This window comes from Mastigoproctus giganteus, chromosome 14, assembly GCF_048544385.1.
Source record: "Mastigoproctus giganteus isolate SK-2022 chromosome 14, ASM4854438v1, whole genome shotgun sequence".
Lineage (NCBI taxonomy): Eukaryota > Metazoa > Arthropoda > Arachnida > Uropygi > Thelyphonidae > Mastigoproctus > Mastigoproctus giganteus.
Genome location: NC_143588.1, coordinates 89,349,581 through 89,363,771, shown reverse-complemented (window position 1 = coordinate 89,363,771; position 14,191 = coordinate 89,349,581). Strand labels below are relative to the sequence as shown.

The 14,191-nt window shown below is 39.2% G+C and overlaps 1 protein-coding gene across 1 annotated transcript in view; it reads left to right on the top strand.

Annotated features, from left to right (window-relative positions):
* Positions 1-14,191, top strand: part of Faf2 (Fas-associated factor 2) — a 135,843-nt gene that overhangs the window by 61,577 nt on the left and 60,075 nt on the right. Inside the window, exon 6 of the mRNA XM_090389313.1 lies at positions 4,516-4,616. Within this exon, the coding sequence (XP_090245439.1) occupies positions 4,516-4,616 (101 nt within the window). The remainder of the gene's footprint in view (positions 1-4,515; positions 4,617-14,191) is intronic.

The window sequence follows — 14,191 nt, the reverse complement described above, 5'->3', positions numbered from 1 at the left end:
AATATCAGTTTCTTCCATGTATAGCTTCTGCGTAGTGAAGGCTTAAACTACATATTTGCAAACATTAGTCTCTCTTCTTTACAAAACTCCACTAAACGTGGAGTTTTGTAAAGAAGTTCTTGCTCCTAGCCCAAAGTCCCTCACAGTCTTTTCTTCCCTTCTCTCTCCAACCACCACATTCCAGTCCCCCATGATTATCACATTCTCTTGATCTAGTTTTCCATATTAATTCTTTCAGCTGTTTATATATCTCCTCACCTGATTCATCAGCACTATTTGAGGTTGGCATATATACTTGTTTAATCACCATGTCTACTGGTTTTGCTGCAAATCTGGCCATGACAAGTCTATATCCCAACGATTCCACATTGACCAGTGCTCTCACGAACCTTCTTGTCATAATTATTGCCAACCCCCCGCAGCATGGTTTTGTTAAGGGCAGGTCTTGCCTGACCAATTTGATTGGATACTATGATGTAGTCACAAAAGAACTGGATGCAGGGAATAACTTTGATATTATATATTTGGATCTTAGAAAGGCTTTTGATACTGTTGCACATGGAAGACTGCTGCACAAATTGGAGCAGTGTGGCATTGGAGGCAAATTGCTGCTATGGATAAAGGGGTGGTTGAGGGGGAGAAGACAGAGAGTGGTAATCAATGGACACTGCTCATCGTGAACTAATGTTATTAGTGGAGTCCCTCAGGGTTCAGTATTGGGTCCATTATTGTTTTCTGTATTTATAAATGATATTGATGATGGTATATCAAGCTTAATGTCCAAGTTTGCAGATGATACAAAGGTTGGCAGGGTCGTTAAGGACACTACTGACGCTATGCTGCTGCAACAGGATCTGGAAAGGTTGAACAGATGGGCTGAGAGGTGGCAAATGAAGTTTAACATTGACAAATGTAAAGTACTACATATGGGAAACAGTAACCCCAGAGCAACGTATCAACTCTGCGGTACTACACTGACAGTGGTGGAGAATGAAAAGGACCTGGGGGTAATTGTGCAGGCAGATATGAAGTTCTCTGAGCAGTGCAGACGAGCTGCAAGAGTAGCTCATGGTGTCTTGTCAATGATATACAGGAATTTTTCTAGCAGGGATAAGGAGGTGATTATTCCCTTGTATAAGGCAATGGTTAGGCCACATCTTGAGTACTGTATACAGGTCTGGAGGTCTCATTTCAAGAAGGATGTAGAACTGCTGGAACGGGTACAGAGAAGGGCAACAAGATTAGTGAATGGAACAAAGAGTTGCTCTTACGAAGAAAGGCTTAAGTTTTGCAAATTACAGTCTGGAGACTAGGCACCGGCGAGGTGATCTGATAGAGGTGTATAAGGCTTTGAATGGTTTGAGCATGCTCAATGCCAATGGGATTCTTCATCTTGCTCAGAATAATCACCTCAGAGGGCATAAATTCAAATTGAGGAAGGACGGATGTCGGATAGATGTGCGGAAATTTGCCTTTGGCCAGCGGGTGGTTGGTTGGTGGAACCGACTTCCATCACTTGTTGTAGAAGTTGATAGCCTAAACAAATTTAAAGCTCAACTGGACAGGTATTTCGAACGAACAGATGGGTGAAATGGGAGTGGGGTTTTTTTTTTTTTTTTTTTGGCTGATGCTGAATAAGCTTGCTTTCTTGCATCATATGCCTTTACTAATGCTAATGCTAATACTTCCAGAGTGCATAACTTTATAGTCTCCACTTTTAAATTCACCCACTTCTCTCCATCATTTCTCTGCCACCCCAAGCACATCAGTACCATTCCTGTGCATTTCTCTTTTGACATTCTCCAGCTTACCACAACTCAACATGGTTTGTAAGTTCCACGTCCTGATTCCACAACAGGGATCTCGCATGTTGACGACCTGGAAAGCCCTGTCATTTCCCCTGCTGGGCCCGACGGCATCACCATTGGCATTCTGTTGCGCTACGGTGATTTCTCATTTGCCAGTACTTTCAGGATTCTCTTGTTTACTTATCATTGGATTACATGGGATATGTTTTCTTTACAGGATAGTTTCCTGTTGCTTTCCCTGTTGGTAGTAGCTTCCTCTTCTTCCTAGTAGCCCTCATAAAGGGATTTCTCTATCCCGATCACCATGTATCATATTTTTTAGCCTTCTTTTTAAAAATTAGTGGTGAGATTTCAAAATTTCCATGTTTACTGGCCTCATAGCCGAGTGGTCAGGAGCGGGAGTGCAGTAGCACATGCTTTTGGAGTAGACTGGAGTTCAAGCCCCTGACTGCTAAATACGGTCAATCTGTCAACCCGCACTGGACCAGCATGGCAGATTTCCCTCAGCATGAATTGTTGAGGAGGCTTCCATCCTGCATTGGGCTGATAATGGCTGAAGTTTACCTTTTTTTTACCTGCCCATAACCTTTGTTGGTTATGGGGCAGATAGAATCTGATTCAAACTGAATTTATAATACTTACTGGGGGTGGTGGAGCTAGGATATTCCAGTGGAGTATTTTTTTATTTTGATTTATCATTCTGAAACAATATTAACAGCCAATTAGATTATGAGTGCTGCTGTTTAGAATTGTGTTTATAGTCATCAAACCAAATATACTGTAAATACAAGGGACCCTCCCTTATGTCATCCTGACAGAAATACTTTTATTTTGATCTACCATCTCGAAATGAGATGTTTCCAGATGGCTCTCCACCCAAGTTATTAGTACCTTTCCATCTAGAACTCTTGTTTACAGCCTTGATACTAACAGAATTTAAGATAAAGTGGAAAAGGTTTAAGGGAGCACCGTGATGTAGAGACTGTTTATCTTTCAAACTGGCATCTTGAAATAAGCTAGTAATCACTGAAATAATAAGCATTCATTTAGGGCTTATGTTTATGAAATCAGTACAGTGAATTGAGATTGATCCATGGTCATGGTGTACTGATGGGTATTTTTGTTTGTTTGCTTTTATTTTATTCTTGAAACAAGATTGGAAAAAAAAAAAAAAAAAAAACATTAATCACTATTCTGAAAGAAGGGAAAGTAGACTCCATGTATTTTACTTGTAACATCTTGCTTATATTTGTGTTTCTTAGTCAAGCTTCATTTTCTTACTATTGAGCCATTATTAAAAAAAAAGAAAGAAATAGGAAAAAATTAATTAAGTGTATGGATTTATTTAAAGTATATAGTAGTACTTTCTCATTACAGAAAACTTTTGGATATCAGCTGGTATCCATTTCTGTATAGAGGAAATATAATTTGCTGGTGCTGATGGGGGGGGGGGCATCTGGAAACATCTCATTTCAAGATGGTAGATCAAAATAAAAGCATTAGTGAAAAATTCATTTGAATTCAGCAGTAAAGCAAAGCAATTGTTTTATTACTGTAGAACAGGCATTTCTTTTATATTTTGTTTAGTTTCAATTTTTTTTTTTTTTTTTTTTTTTTTTTTTTATTATAGAGGCTGTTACCTGTTTCAGGCTAGGCTATAGCCTCAAATATTAACAAGAAATATATATTGTTTCATGTTTTTTATTATTTTTGCATTATATTGTTAAAATTATTCATAAAAAAGTGAGCTTTAGTTAAATATAGAATTGTTATAATTTGCATTTATTAAAAACTAGCCTCCCCCTCCCCCTTTTTTTATGGTGACTGACTCCAATTTAGAACAGGAATTAGAACATATAGTACATTGTTTTGTTATCATGTATGGGATGAAGGTTAAGAAGGCAGTTCTTAACACAACTTTCTTTATAATGTAATTTTCAAGAAATACATGTGAGGGAGATTGTTCCAAAGAGCAAAAGTAAAAGTGATGAGGGAAGAGGGAAAGTTAGTTTGAAATTGAGCAGTGAAGGGACATTGACTAGATAGGGCATGTATTCAGACTAATTTGAAAAAAAGAGGCAAAATTAGAATACCAGTCTGTATTTCCACCTCTGTATAACAGTGCCTGTGGAAATGTCTATAGAAAACACCTGCAACAGAAACTGTATGCCTACATAATAGAGAGTTTGTAAGAGATGTGTCATTAATTAACATGACTGTCCTTTTGCACCGAGTTGCAGAGAGGTTTTGGGGACAATATGCCATTGTAAGAAATAATGCTGAGGCAAATGAAAACAGTTTTTTTTTTTTTTTTTTTTTATGCAGAGGAAGCAAGACTTGCAATCGCAAGATTTTCTTATTCCAAGAGAGGTGTTGAAATTAGGACTATTTAGAGTATTATCAAAGTTGATCATGGGAGTGGCAGGTTTTTCTTTTGTGAAATAAGACAGGAATGAGCTTTTGAAGGATTGAAGTTAATCAAGTTTTATTCATCCTGTTGGAGATCAGCATTTAAGGAATTAGTGGTGGGTGTTCAAGAAATTGAATTTGTTTGTGAAGAGTAAGGTCTCAAACTGGAAGGCTGAATGTGTTCTCTCATTTGCTGTCATTTAATATGGTAATATATATACAGTATATATATACAAATTGTCTCTCATATTTGATATTTATTTTATTATATTGCTATGTTTTGCTTCTCTATTTCCAGTTATTACAGATCCATTAGGTGATGTTCTAGCTTTTATTCACAGATATGAAGCAAAGTATGGGAGAAATCATCCTGTATTTTATCAGGGAACCTATAGCCAGGTGAAAAGCTTACTGAATTGAATCTGATAAAAAATTTAATTATAGTGTTTATAATGCATCTAGAAGTAAAAAATAAAATCATCTTATTCAGTTCATGTGCAGGTCTTTAAGACTGCACATGAACTGAATATAGTGTGAGTATAACTGTAATATAATATGAAATTCTTTCAGCACCTTTACCTCAATTTCCTGTGTAAATGCATGTGTGCACATGCACAGAGGCAAAATCTTATTTGGGGTTGCTGTTCCCCAGGTGTAAGGCATTGCATTTTGCTAAATTAAAGTGTAACTACCACTTTTCTGAAGTCTATCTAGGTCATTCTGAAGAAGCTCTGCTTGATGGTGATCATTAACTACTCTACTGATATTTACATCATCTTCAAATTTAGACATCACACCCTCTATCCCTTCATTGATGTCATGTAAGAAAACAACAGTGGTCCTAATATTTATCCTTGGGGAACTCCACATCTTACAGTAACCCAATCTGAAGAATAACCATTTATCACAACTCCCTGCCTCCTGCTTTGAAGCCATACTGCTATCCTGTGAAAGTTTTTTCATTAAATAATTGTGTGAAATTTCAATATGATTAATTACATATTTTTCAACTTCACTCCCATAATTTCCCATTGACATAAAGGGTTTTTCTTCTGTAAATACCGATGCAAAGTAATTGTTGAGTTTATCTGAAAAATCAGCTGAGTGTATCTAATACTGTCCCACGTCCATTACATAAGGGTCCGATCTGGTTTGTCCTCCTCTTCTTTATCCCTATATCCCCTCGACGTGGGCACCTGTACGTGGTGAGGGGACCTCCCAGTGATGCTGCTGGTTTTCCAGATTAGCATCACTGGGATCTAACGCCCATACCTTGGTTCCAGGGTTACATCTTTGGAATCCGGCGTGTGCAGCCGTGCGCCGCGACCCGTGGAAGCGGAAAGGGGGATCCTGGTGGTTGAGGGGCCCAGCCTTAATACACCACTTTGGCCCCTGCTTCGACAAGACGGGCGGTCCCGGACCGGCTCGACTGGGATCAATCGGCGGGTGGTTTTATACTGCTAGGGTCAACTTCGTTCCAATAAGTCTCCCTCCCTTTGGTCCTGGGACGGGATAAAGACTTATTGGTAACGTGGGTATGGTGTTCTAAGCGAACTCGGCGTCCCATTCGTGTACGCAGTACCTGCTAGTTCACGAGTGGGCGTCCCCTCGTTGGGCTCGGTGGTGGGTGAGGTACTTAGGCATCAGACATTTTCTTTTTACTCTTATGAGTAATTTAAATCTTTCAAACCCCTCTGGGGCCTCTACGAGGTCCCTACCTGAAATTGATGATGATAATATAACATCAAAAAAGAAACACCGAACAGAAGCTGCACCACCTCCTGTACCTCGATTCCTTATCATACATTCTACCGGTGAAAAGGATATAGGTAAAATGTCGCCCTTCTTCATTCAGAAGGGTCTTGAAGGGCTGGCAGGGTCCCCGAAGTCGGTAAAACGACTTAGATCGGGTGACCTTTTAGTTGAAACTTCCTCAGTGCGACATTCAGAATCGCTCCTCCAAGCAACATCTCTTGGGGGAATTCCAATTAAGATATCACCACACAGGACATTGAATACATCGCGTGGCGTAATTGCCGAGTGGGATCTCCTTGAAACATCTGAAGAGGAGATATGCACCGAACTGAGAGATCAAGGAGTTACAGCTGTTAAGAGGATATTTATGCGTAAGGAGGGAAAACTAGTTCCAACTAGGGTTCTTATCCTTACATTTAACACACCTAAACCGCCTACTTCCATCAAGGCTGGTTATTTGAACTGTCCTGTAAGGCTGTATATTCCAAACCCGTTGCGATGTTTCAAATGCCAAAAATATGGCCACTCTCAGATGTCATGTCGTGGATCACCTGCTTGTGCCCGCTGTGGAGCAAAAGAACATGACACAAAGGAATGTTCTGCCTCGAAACCAGCATGCTTGAACTGTGGCGGTGAACACCCTGCATATTCAAGAGCATGCCAAAGATGGAAAGACGAAAAACAAATTCAAAAAATCAAGACGGAACAGAACATCCCATATGTGGAAGCGAAGAAACAGGTAACACCAGTAAACAGTGGAAAATCTTATGCACAAGCAGTTTTGAGGAAGGTTTCAATTTCGACGCAAACTGATATTTCAATATCGCCACGTGATTCTTTTGCACCCCAAGCTAGATACTTGTTGACACAAGCACAGCAAGATAAAGCAGTCGCTACTCCCATTTCAATACCACCGAAGGAAGTAGCACCTAAAGGAAAATCACCTCCAACAAAAACCCCGCCTGTTATTAGTGAGGTACAGGAGGAAATGGAGGTAAATGAAGAAGCTGAAAGTGCAGAAGAATCTATTCTGGATCTTCATCCAGAGGAAGAAATGGATATTGGGCGCCCTCAATTTCCCAAAGGCAGAATAAAACCCAAAGCGGGCCAATCAAAACCCGCATCACTTCGGAAGCCAGTCAACGGATCCACTAATTCCAAGTAATAATGGCTAAATTACTGCAATGGAATTGTCGTGGATTGCGACGAAATATGGAGGATGTCAAAATGCTAATGCGCAAATATGAACCTATTTGCTTTTGCTTGCAGGAAACGTACCTAAAGGCAAATGATGACCCCATCTTTCGAAATCTTTCTGTTGTTCGTAAAGACAGAAACGGGGATGGCCCGGCCCATGGAGGAGTCGCAATCCTTGTGGGCAACCATACCCCTTTCTCACAAGTTCAATTGAACACTAATTTAGAAGCAGTAGCCATTCGTTTAGCAATAGGGTCTTTACTTACAATATGTTCTATATATTTGCCTCCTGGTACACACATTTCCCAGGTAGATCTCGACGATCTTATTACGCAATTGCCCTCTCCTTTTTGCCTTCTTGGAGACTTTAATGGACATAGTACCCTGTGGGGTAGTGCAGAAACTAATGAACGAGGTCGTATTGTTGAACGTTTTCTCGACAATAACGGCCTGTCGTTACTAAATATGGGAATAAACACCTATTTCCATATGCCTACCCGTACTTTCTCTGCCATCGATCTTTCCATCTGTTCGCCTTCTCTGCTACCTTTGCTTTCCTGGGAAGTGGAACAGAATCCTTATGGAAGCGACCATTTCCCCGTAATATCTACCATTGTGAATGGACAACCTTGTCATCCATTTAGAATTCCACGCTGGAAGTATGATGAAGCAGACTGGAGTAAATTTTCACTACTCACTGAATTTGATCCTGTACAAATTCAGCAGGAATCAATTGATGAAGCAGTGAAGTATATCACAGAGTGTATTATCCACGCAGCGGCAACTGCAATCCCAAAAACATCCTCCCGATTTCCACGCTTTCCTAAGCCATGGTGGAACCAAGATTGTAAAGAAGCAAGAAAGTTACAAAATCGGTCATGGGGAAAATTCCGACGTTACCCCACCACCGCAAATCTTATAGCTTTTAAACGTGCCCGTGCTAAAGCACGATTTATACGCCGACAGAGCCAAAAGGAATGCTGGGTCAAGTTTACATCTTCAATTAACCAGATGACCAGTACCAAAGTTGTCTGGGATAAAATTCGGAAGATGAAGGGTAAATACAAATCAGCTCCTTCATCTATGTTACAACATAATGGTTGTACATTAGCAGACCCAACTGCTATTGCCAACGCTCTAGGAGAAGTATTCTCCACTATATCTGCTGAAACTTCATACTCTGCTGAGTTTCTAGTGTTAAAGAAGAAAGCGGAGAAACAAAAACTTCAATTCGCTTCAAGCAAAGCCGAAACTTATAACCTGCCTTTTAGTGAAGTGGAATTAACCATTGCACTTGCTACCTCGAAGTGAGTGCCGCAGGGCCAGATGAAATTCAGTATGAGATGATAAAACATCTATCATCTCACTCTCTAGAGCTGTTGCTACATCTCTACAACCGAATTTATTTGGAGGATCAATTTCCCGTTTCTTGGCGTAGGGCAACTGTCCTCGCTTTTCCAAAGCCAGGAAAAGATCCCAAAATTCCTAGCAACTATCGTCCAATTGCTCTGACCAGTTGCTTATGTAAGATTTTGGAAAAAATGGTGAAATGCCCGCCTTATATATTACCTTGAGGCAAATGACCTTTTGAACAAAATTCAGTGCGGCTTCCGAAGGAATCATTCCACTTTGGACCATTTAATCCGACTGGAAACAGCGATTCGCGATGCGTTTTTAAAGCGTGAGCACTTGGTATCAGTCTTCTTTGACATGGAAAAAGCTTATGACACAACCTGGAGGTACGGTGTTTTAAAAGACCTCTATTCTTTTGGTCTGAGAGGCCACCTCCCTATTTTTATCAGAAATTTTTTATCTAAACGACTCTTCCAGGTTCGTGTTAAATCCAGTGTGTCTCGCCTCTTTTGTCAAGAGGAAGGAGTTCCCCAAGGCTCTGTCCTCAGTGTTACGCTGTTTGCAGTCAAAGTTAACTCCATTACAAAACAGCTTCCTCCTTCAGTAAATAGTGCCTTGTACGTTGATGATTTTAGTATTTTCTGTCACTCCTGTAGCATGAGAGTTATTGAACGACAATTGCAACAAGCACTCAATTACCTTAGTTCCTGGGCTTTAACCAATGGGTTTACGTTTTCTGCGCAAAAGACCGTTTGCATACACTTCTGCCGCAAACGGAATCTACATCCTGACCCGGAACTTAGACTGGGACAAAATCCAATTCCTGTGGTAGCAGAAACAAAATTTTTGGGACTTATCTTTGATAAAAAACTGACATTCCTACACCATATCCGTCAGCTTAGAGCAAAATGCATGAGGGGTTTGAACATGCTCAGTGCTATCTCCTCCAACTTTTGGGGAGCAGATAGAAGCACATTATTGCGTCTATACCGAGCACTTGTTCGCTCTAAACTTGACTACGGCTCCCAAGCTTACTCTTCTGCTAGAATTTCTGTACTCCGATGGCTTGACCCAATCCACCATAAAGCCATTCGGATTGCCACAGGGGCTTTCCGTACTTCGCCTGTCCAAAGTCTATACGTTGAAGCCAATGAACCGCCATTGATGCTTCGACGTCAGCAATTGTCGTTACAATATGCTATAAAAATAAAATCCCTGCCTGACCATCCTACGTGGACATCGATTTATATGCCACGGTGGGAAAATCTATATAATACGCGTAAAACTGCCAGTCGGCCTTTTGGTATCAGGATTCAAGAGCTGGTTCATGATATTGGCTTCACGTTGGATAATATATCAACGTCAGTCAAGCAAGATCTTCCCCCTTGGAATATACGATCTCCGTCTTGTGACTTCAGTCTTAGGAGTTGGCTGAAAGCTAACACATCGCCATGTATATATCGGCAACTCTTTGCAGCACACCTTGCCGAACACTCTGAATTCTTGCCGGTATATACAGATGGCTCGAAATCTGAAGAGTTTGTGGGATCTGCTTGTGTCTTCCCAAGCAAAACAATCTGTAATCATATTCCAAGTGAATGTAGCATATACACTGCAGAGCTACACGCAGTAGAACTGGCCTTGGATCATATAAAAACCCACCACTACCAAAAGTGCATGCTATATATGGACTCTCTAAGCGTATTACAGGCCTTATCCACTGTGAGAAGCACTCACCCAGTGTTATGTCGGGTGCAGCAAATATTACACTCCCTCTTAGAGTTAAATTTTGATATTCGCTTTTGCTGGATCCCTAGCCATGTTGGTATCAGAGGCAATGACTTAGCTGATGCAGCAGCAAAATCAGCAACGCCACAAAGTCGCATCAGTTTGTCAGTCCCCTATACAGACTGCAAGCAATCTATCTACAAAAAATTATGCGCGCGTTGGCAAGAAGCTTGGAATGCATGCCCTACCAACAAACTGAATGAAATTAAGCCTGAAATAATGCTTTGGCATTCTAGTCAGCGCAGGGTCCGACGGGAGGAAGTAATTCTTGCTCGGCTACGCATAGGACATTCTCACCTGACGCATTCGTATTTGCTGAGGGCTGATGATTGTCCTGTGTGTAGACATTGTAAAGCAATTTTAAGTATCCGTCATATTTTAGTCGAATGTACATATTTTAATAATGAACGCCGTTCATGTTTTAACCATCTGTCTGAGCCTTATACGCTCAGGCAGATTTTATCCGACGATGACAATGTGTCAGATGTATTCAGGTTTTTAGAACTGATTAATCTACATAGTTTTATTTAGACTGCCCTCATGTTTAGCATATTGTAAATGGTCTATGCCATATTTTTGTGTATAATATATTAACTAGATATGCTATTTTATATTTTATATTTTATTACCCTAGACTTGGCGCATGATAGCCTTAGTTGCTGATGCGCCATTAAACGTCCAATAACCAACCAACCAACCAACCTTTATCCCTATCCCTACTCATTGACAGCAATTTCTCATCTACCTTTGCCAGCCTAACCTTTTCTGTGGCACTATTACAGTTCAATTTGTAGTTTTGTTATAGGCTTCAGTATTTTTATTGCTGTGTAACTTTTCCATGCCATCTTTTTCTGCTCAATTAATCTGGCAACTTCAATGTTCATCCAACTTGGAATCAATCCTCCTCATGGAGTATTTTTTTAATAGTATATACGTATTCAAGGCTGCTGTGATTAATGATTAATTTAATCGTATTCACTCTCTGTGAGATATCTACCCAGTTAATACAGGCCATGTAGCACCTTAAGCCATCATAATTTCCTTTCCTGAGATTATAACCCATCCCTTTTTTTTAACTACTGCTACTTCTCTTCATCGTCCACCATAAAACTCTGATCACTTCTTGTTCCTGTACTGCCAGCCCTATTATGTCATCTGGTTCATGGGCAATGATCAAGTCTAGAATATTCTTTTCCCTAGTACTTTTCCTGATATGTTGGTACAAATAAAAATCATCTGGTTGATTTAGAAATTGTCTCCAATGTGTAGTTTCCATCCCATTTGCTCCAATCAATTGGAGCAAATGGGATGGAAACTTAGATGGAAAATTAGAGGCAAATTAAAATAACCCATAATAAGACATTCATGCTTACTTGTCCATTCCATTTGCATGTAGAGGCTCTCATCGTTATCTTCACAATCACCTGGCCTGTAGATTACTCCCACTCTCATTATACATTTTGCTTCCAACTATCTCACACCATACAGATTCTGTACTAGCATGCGAAATGTCTGAATCTGGGAAAGCTTTCATCAAGCTCAGGCTGCTTTTGATAAGAAGCATGATCCCACCACCCCCTTCTATTAGGGAAGGCCCTAGCCTTCCTAATACATTGTACATACGGTACTGAAACTTATCATCCCCTGTTTCCAGGTGGCACCACATTTCCTTAAGCCCTATGATGTCAGCATTTCTTGTCTTAACCAGCAGTTTGAATGTACCCATTTTATTGACAACACTTCTGACATTACTGTATAAACAATTAAGACTTGGTGGTCTTGTATAGTTAACTACCCTGACATACCCCCTTGAAGTTTTTTAAACTTGCTTCCCTGGCATTAGCTACCCGCTCATTTGAAATGTTTCTGCCCTTAGAACATCTTACTAATATGATCTGTTGCGGTAACAAACAGGAACTCTTAAGGTATATGCAAGCATTACTTTGACCAATATCATCAAATAAATGATTGTCTATATTACCCATGTTCCCCCAAAACTAGTTTCCGTGAAACCCTTAAGGTATCCCAATAATACAGGCAGTTATCGCTTTATGAGTTCCCGGGTTTACAAGTTTTTTCCCCCAAGTATCAACAGAATCGAAAATATGAACATTAATTGCAAAAAATGAATGTTAAACATTCATAAATACTGCATACAAACCACGTGTGTAGCTATACAATACAGTGTACCCCATTTTACGATATTGATCAGTTCCAGAGACACCATCATATCGTGAAAATATCGTAATGTAAACCCAATAACACATTGTTTTTTTGGTAATTTGTGTCAAGATCTCGGAAGTTGAAATTTTCGCTGTATAACTAAGTTATTTATCTCTCTAAAATTTCATTTTTAAAGTCATGAATGTGACCTTAAAGCTATATAAAAGGTCGTGAGCGTGGTTTGCAAATTGTATTAGTTACCAATTCAAATCATTAAAATACGCTACACTTTCATTGTTATCATATGTTCCGTTATAAGAATCAATTTTGAACACCTTTGTGATATTTTTTAAAGCACCTTTCTGGAGGTCACTACCATAAAACAATAAAAACAATTTGCACTTTCTGGTTTATTGGGCTTTTCTGTTAGTTCATCTAATTATAAATGGGTAGTAAACTCAATCTTATTGCATTTGCAATAATACCGATAGCTGGAATTGTGTGTGTGTTTTCGTTATTATGGTGAAATGTGTTTCCCTTTACTGAAATCTTCAATCGTATAAAAAACAAATTTTCAGAATCTTCTCTTTATTCCTTTTTTTTAAAAGCTTCGTAAACTTGTTACTCCACGTGAATATGTTAATTGCAATTTGTGTGTGCCATTAAAAAATGCTTATTCATGTGCAGTTGCAAAATTTATAATTAAAAGAGAAAATTATCTTGGAAACAAATGCCTCTTGAAGCATTTTTGAAGAAGATGACTCCTAATGCAATAAACCAATGAGTGCCGAGCCAATAATGAGTGATCAACGCGTGTGCATTTAGTCGATGATGATGATGAAGAATAAACATTTTTTAACATTTGTAAGTTATAAATAATTTCTTTATTATTATAATTTGCTTGATTTTACAGGTAACGTTTTCATTTCTTTGGATAAATCAATCATTGTTTAAACATAAACTAATTAGCTAACTAATTTCATTGTTGATAACGTAACCCCTATTTTTAACATTATGTCTATGGGAAAGAAATTCCCGCTTTATGAGCGCACACTAGGAACGAATTAACTCGTAAAGTCGAGAACTACCTGTACTGGCAAAACCCTTGCACCAACTTTGTTTAAATGTATCCTGTCTCTACAAAACAGATTCTTTCTACCTACAAGTGTGGGTCAAGAGGATAAAAATTCCCCCCAAAAGCCTTGCAGAGTCCTTCAAGTCTTGAGTTAATTCACAAAACTTTCAGCATATAATCCCTCCTATTGTGCCTGGGCAGAATTGCAGACACAGACAATCTGACCTACCTCACAGCATTTCTTCAGCATGCTCCTATATTTGTCTAACAAATCGTCAGTGCTTAATATCATTAGTCCCCACATGAATAATAATATTTTCTTTATATCCCCCCCCCATAAAATTTGACAATCTGTTGGTGACATCATTAATTGTTTTTATGACAGGATGTGTTTTTGAGAAGTAAGGTGTAAATTCAAATATGTTTCCTCAGGAATAATTGATATAAACAGAGGATGTATACTGTGATTCACTTTCTGTTTGTAATTTGAAGTATTGTCAATTAATTTTTGGTATGTGTCCAGTGTTCCTCCAATTTACCTCAGATGAAGAAAGTTTTTTGTTATCCTAGTTTTTCCGTGCACAGCTATCTTCACTAAACACAGAAATACAAAGTAATGTTGTCATTATCTGGAGTGGGATCC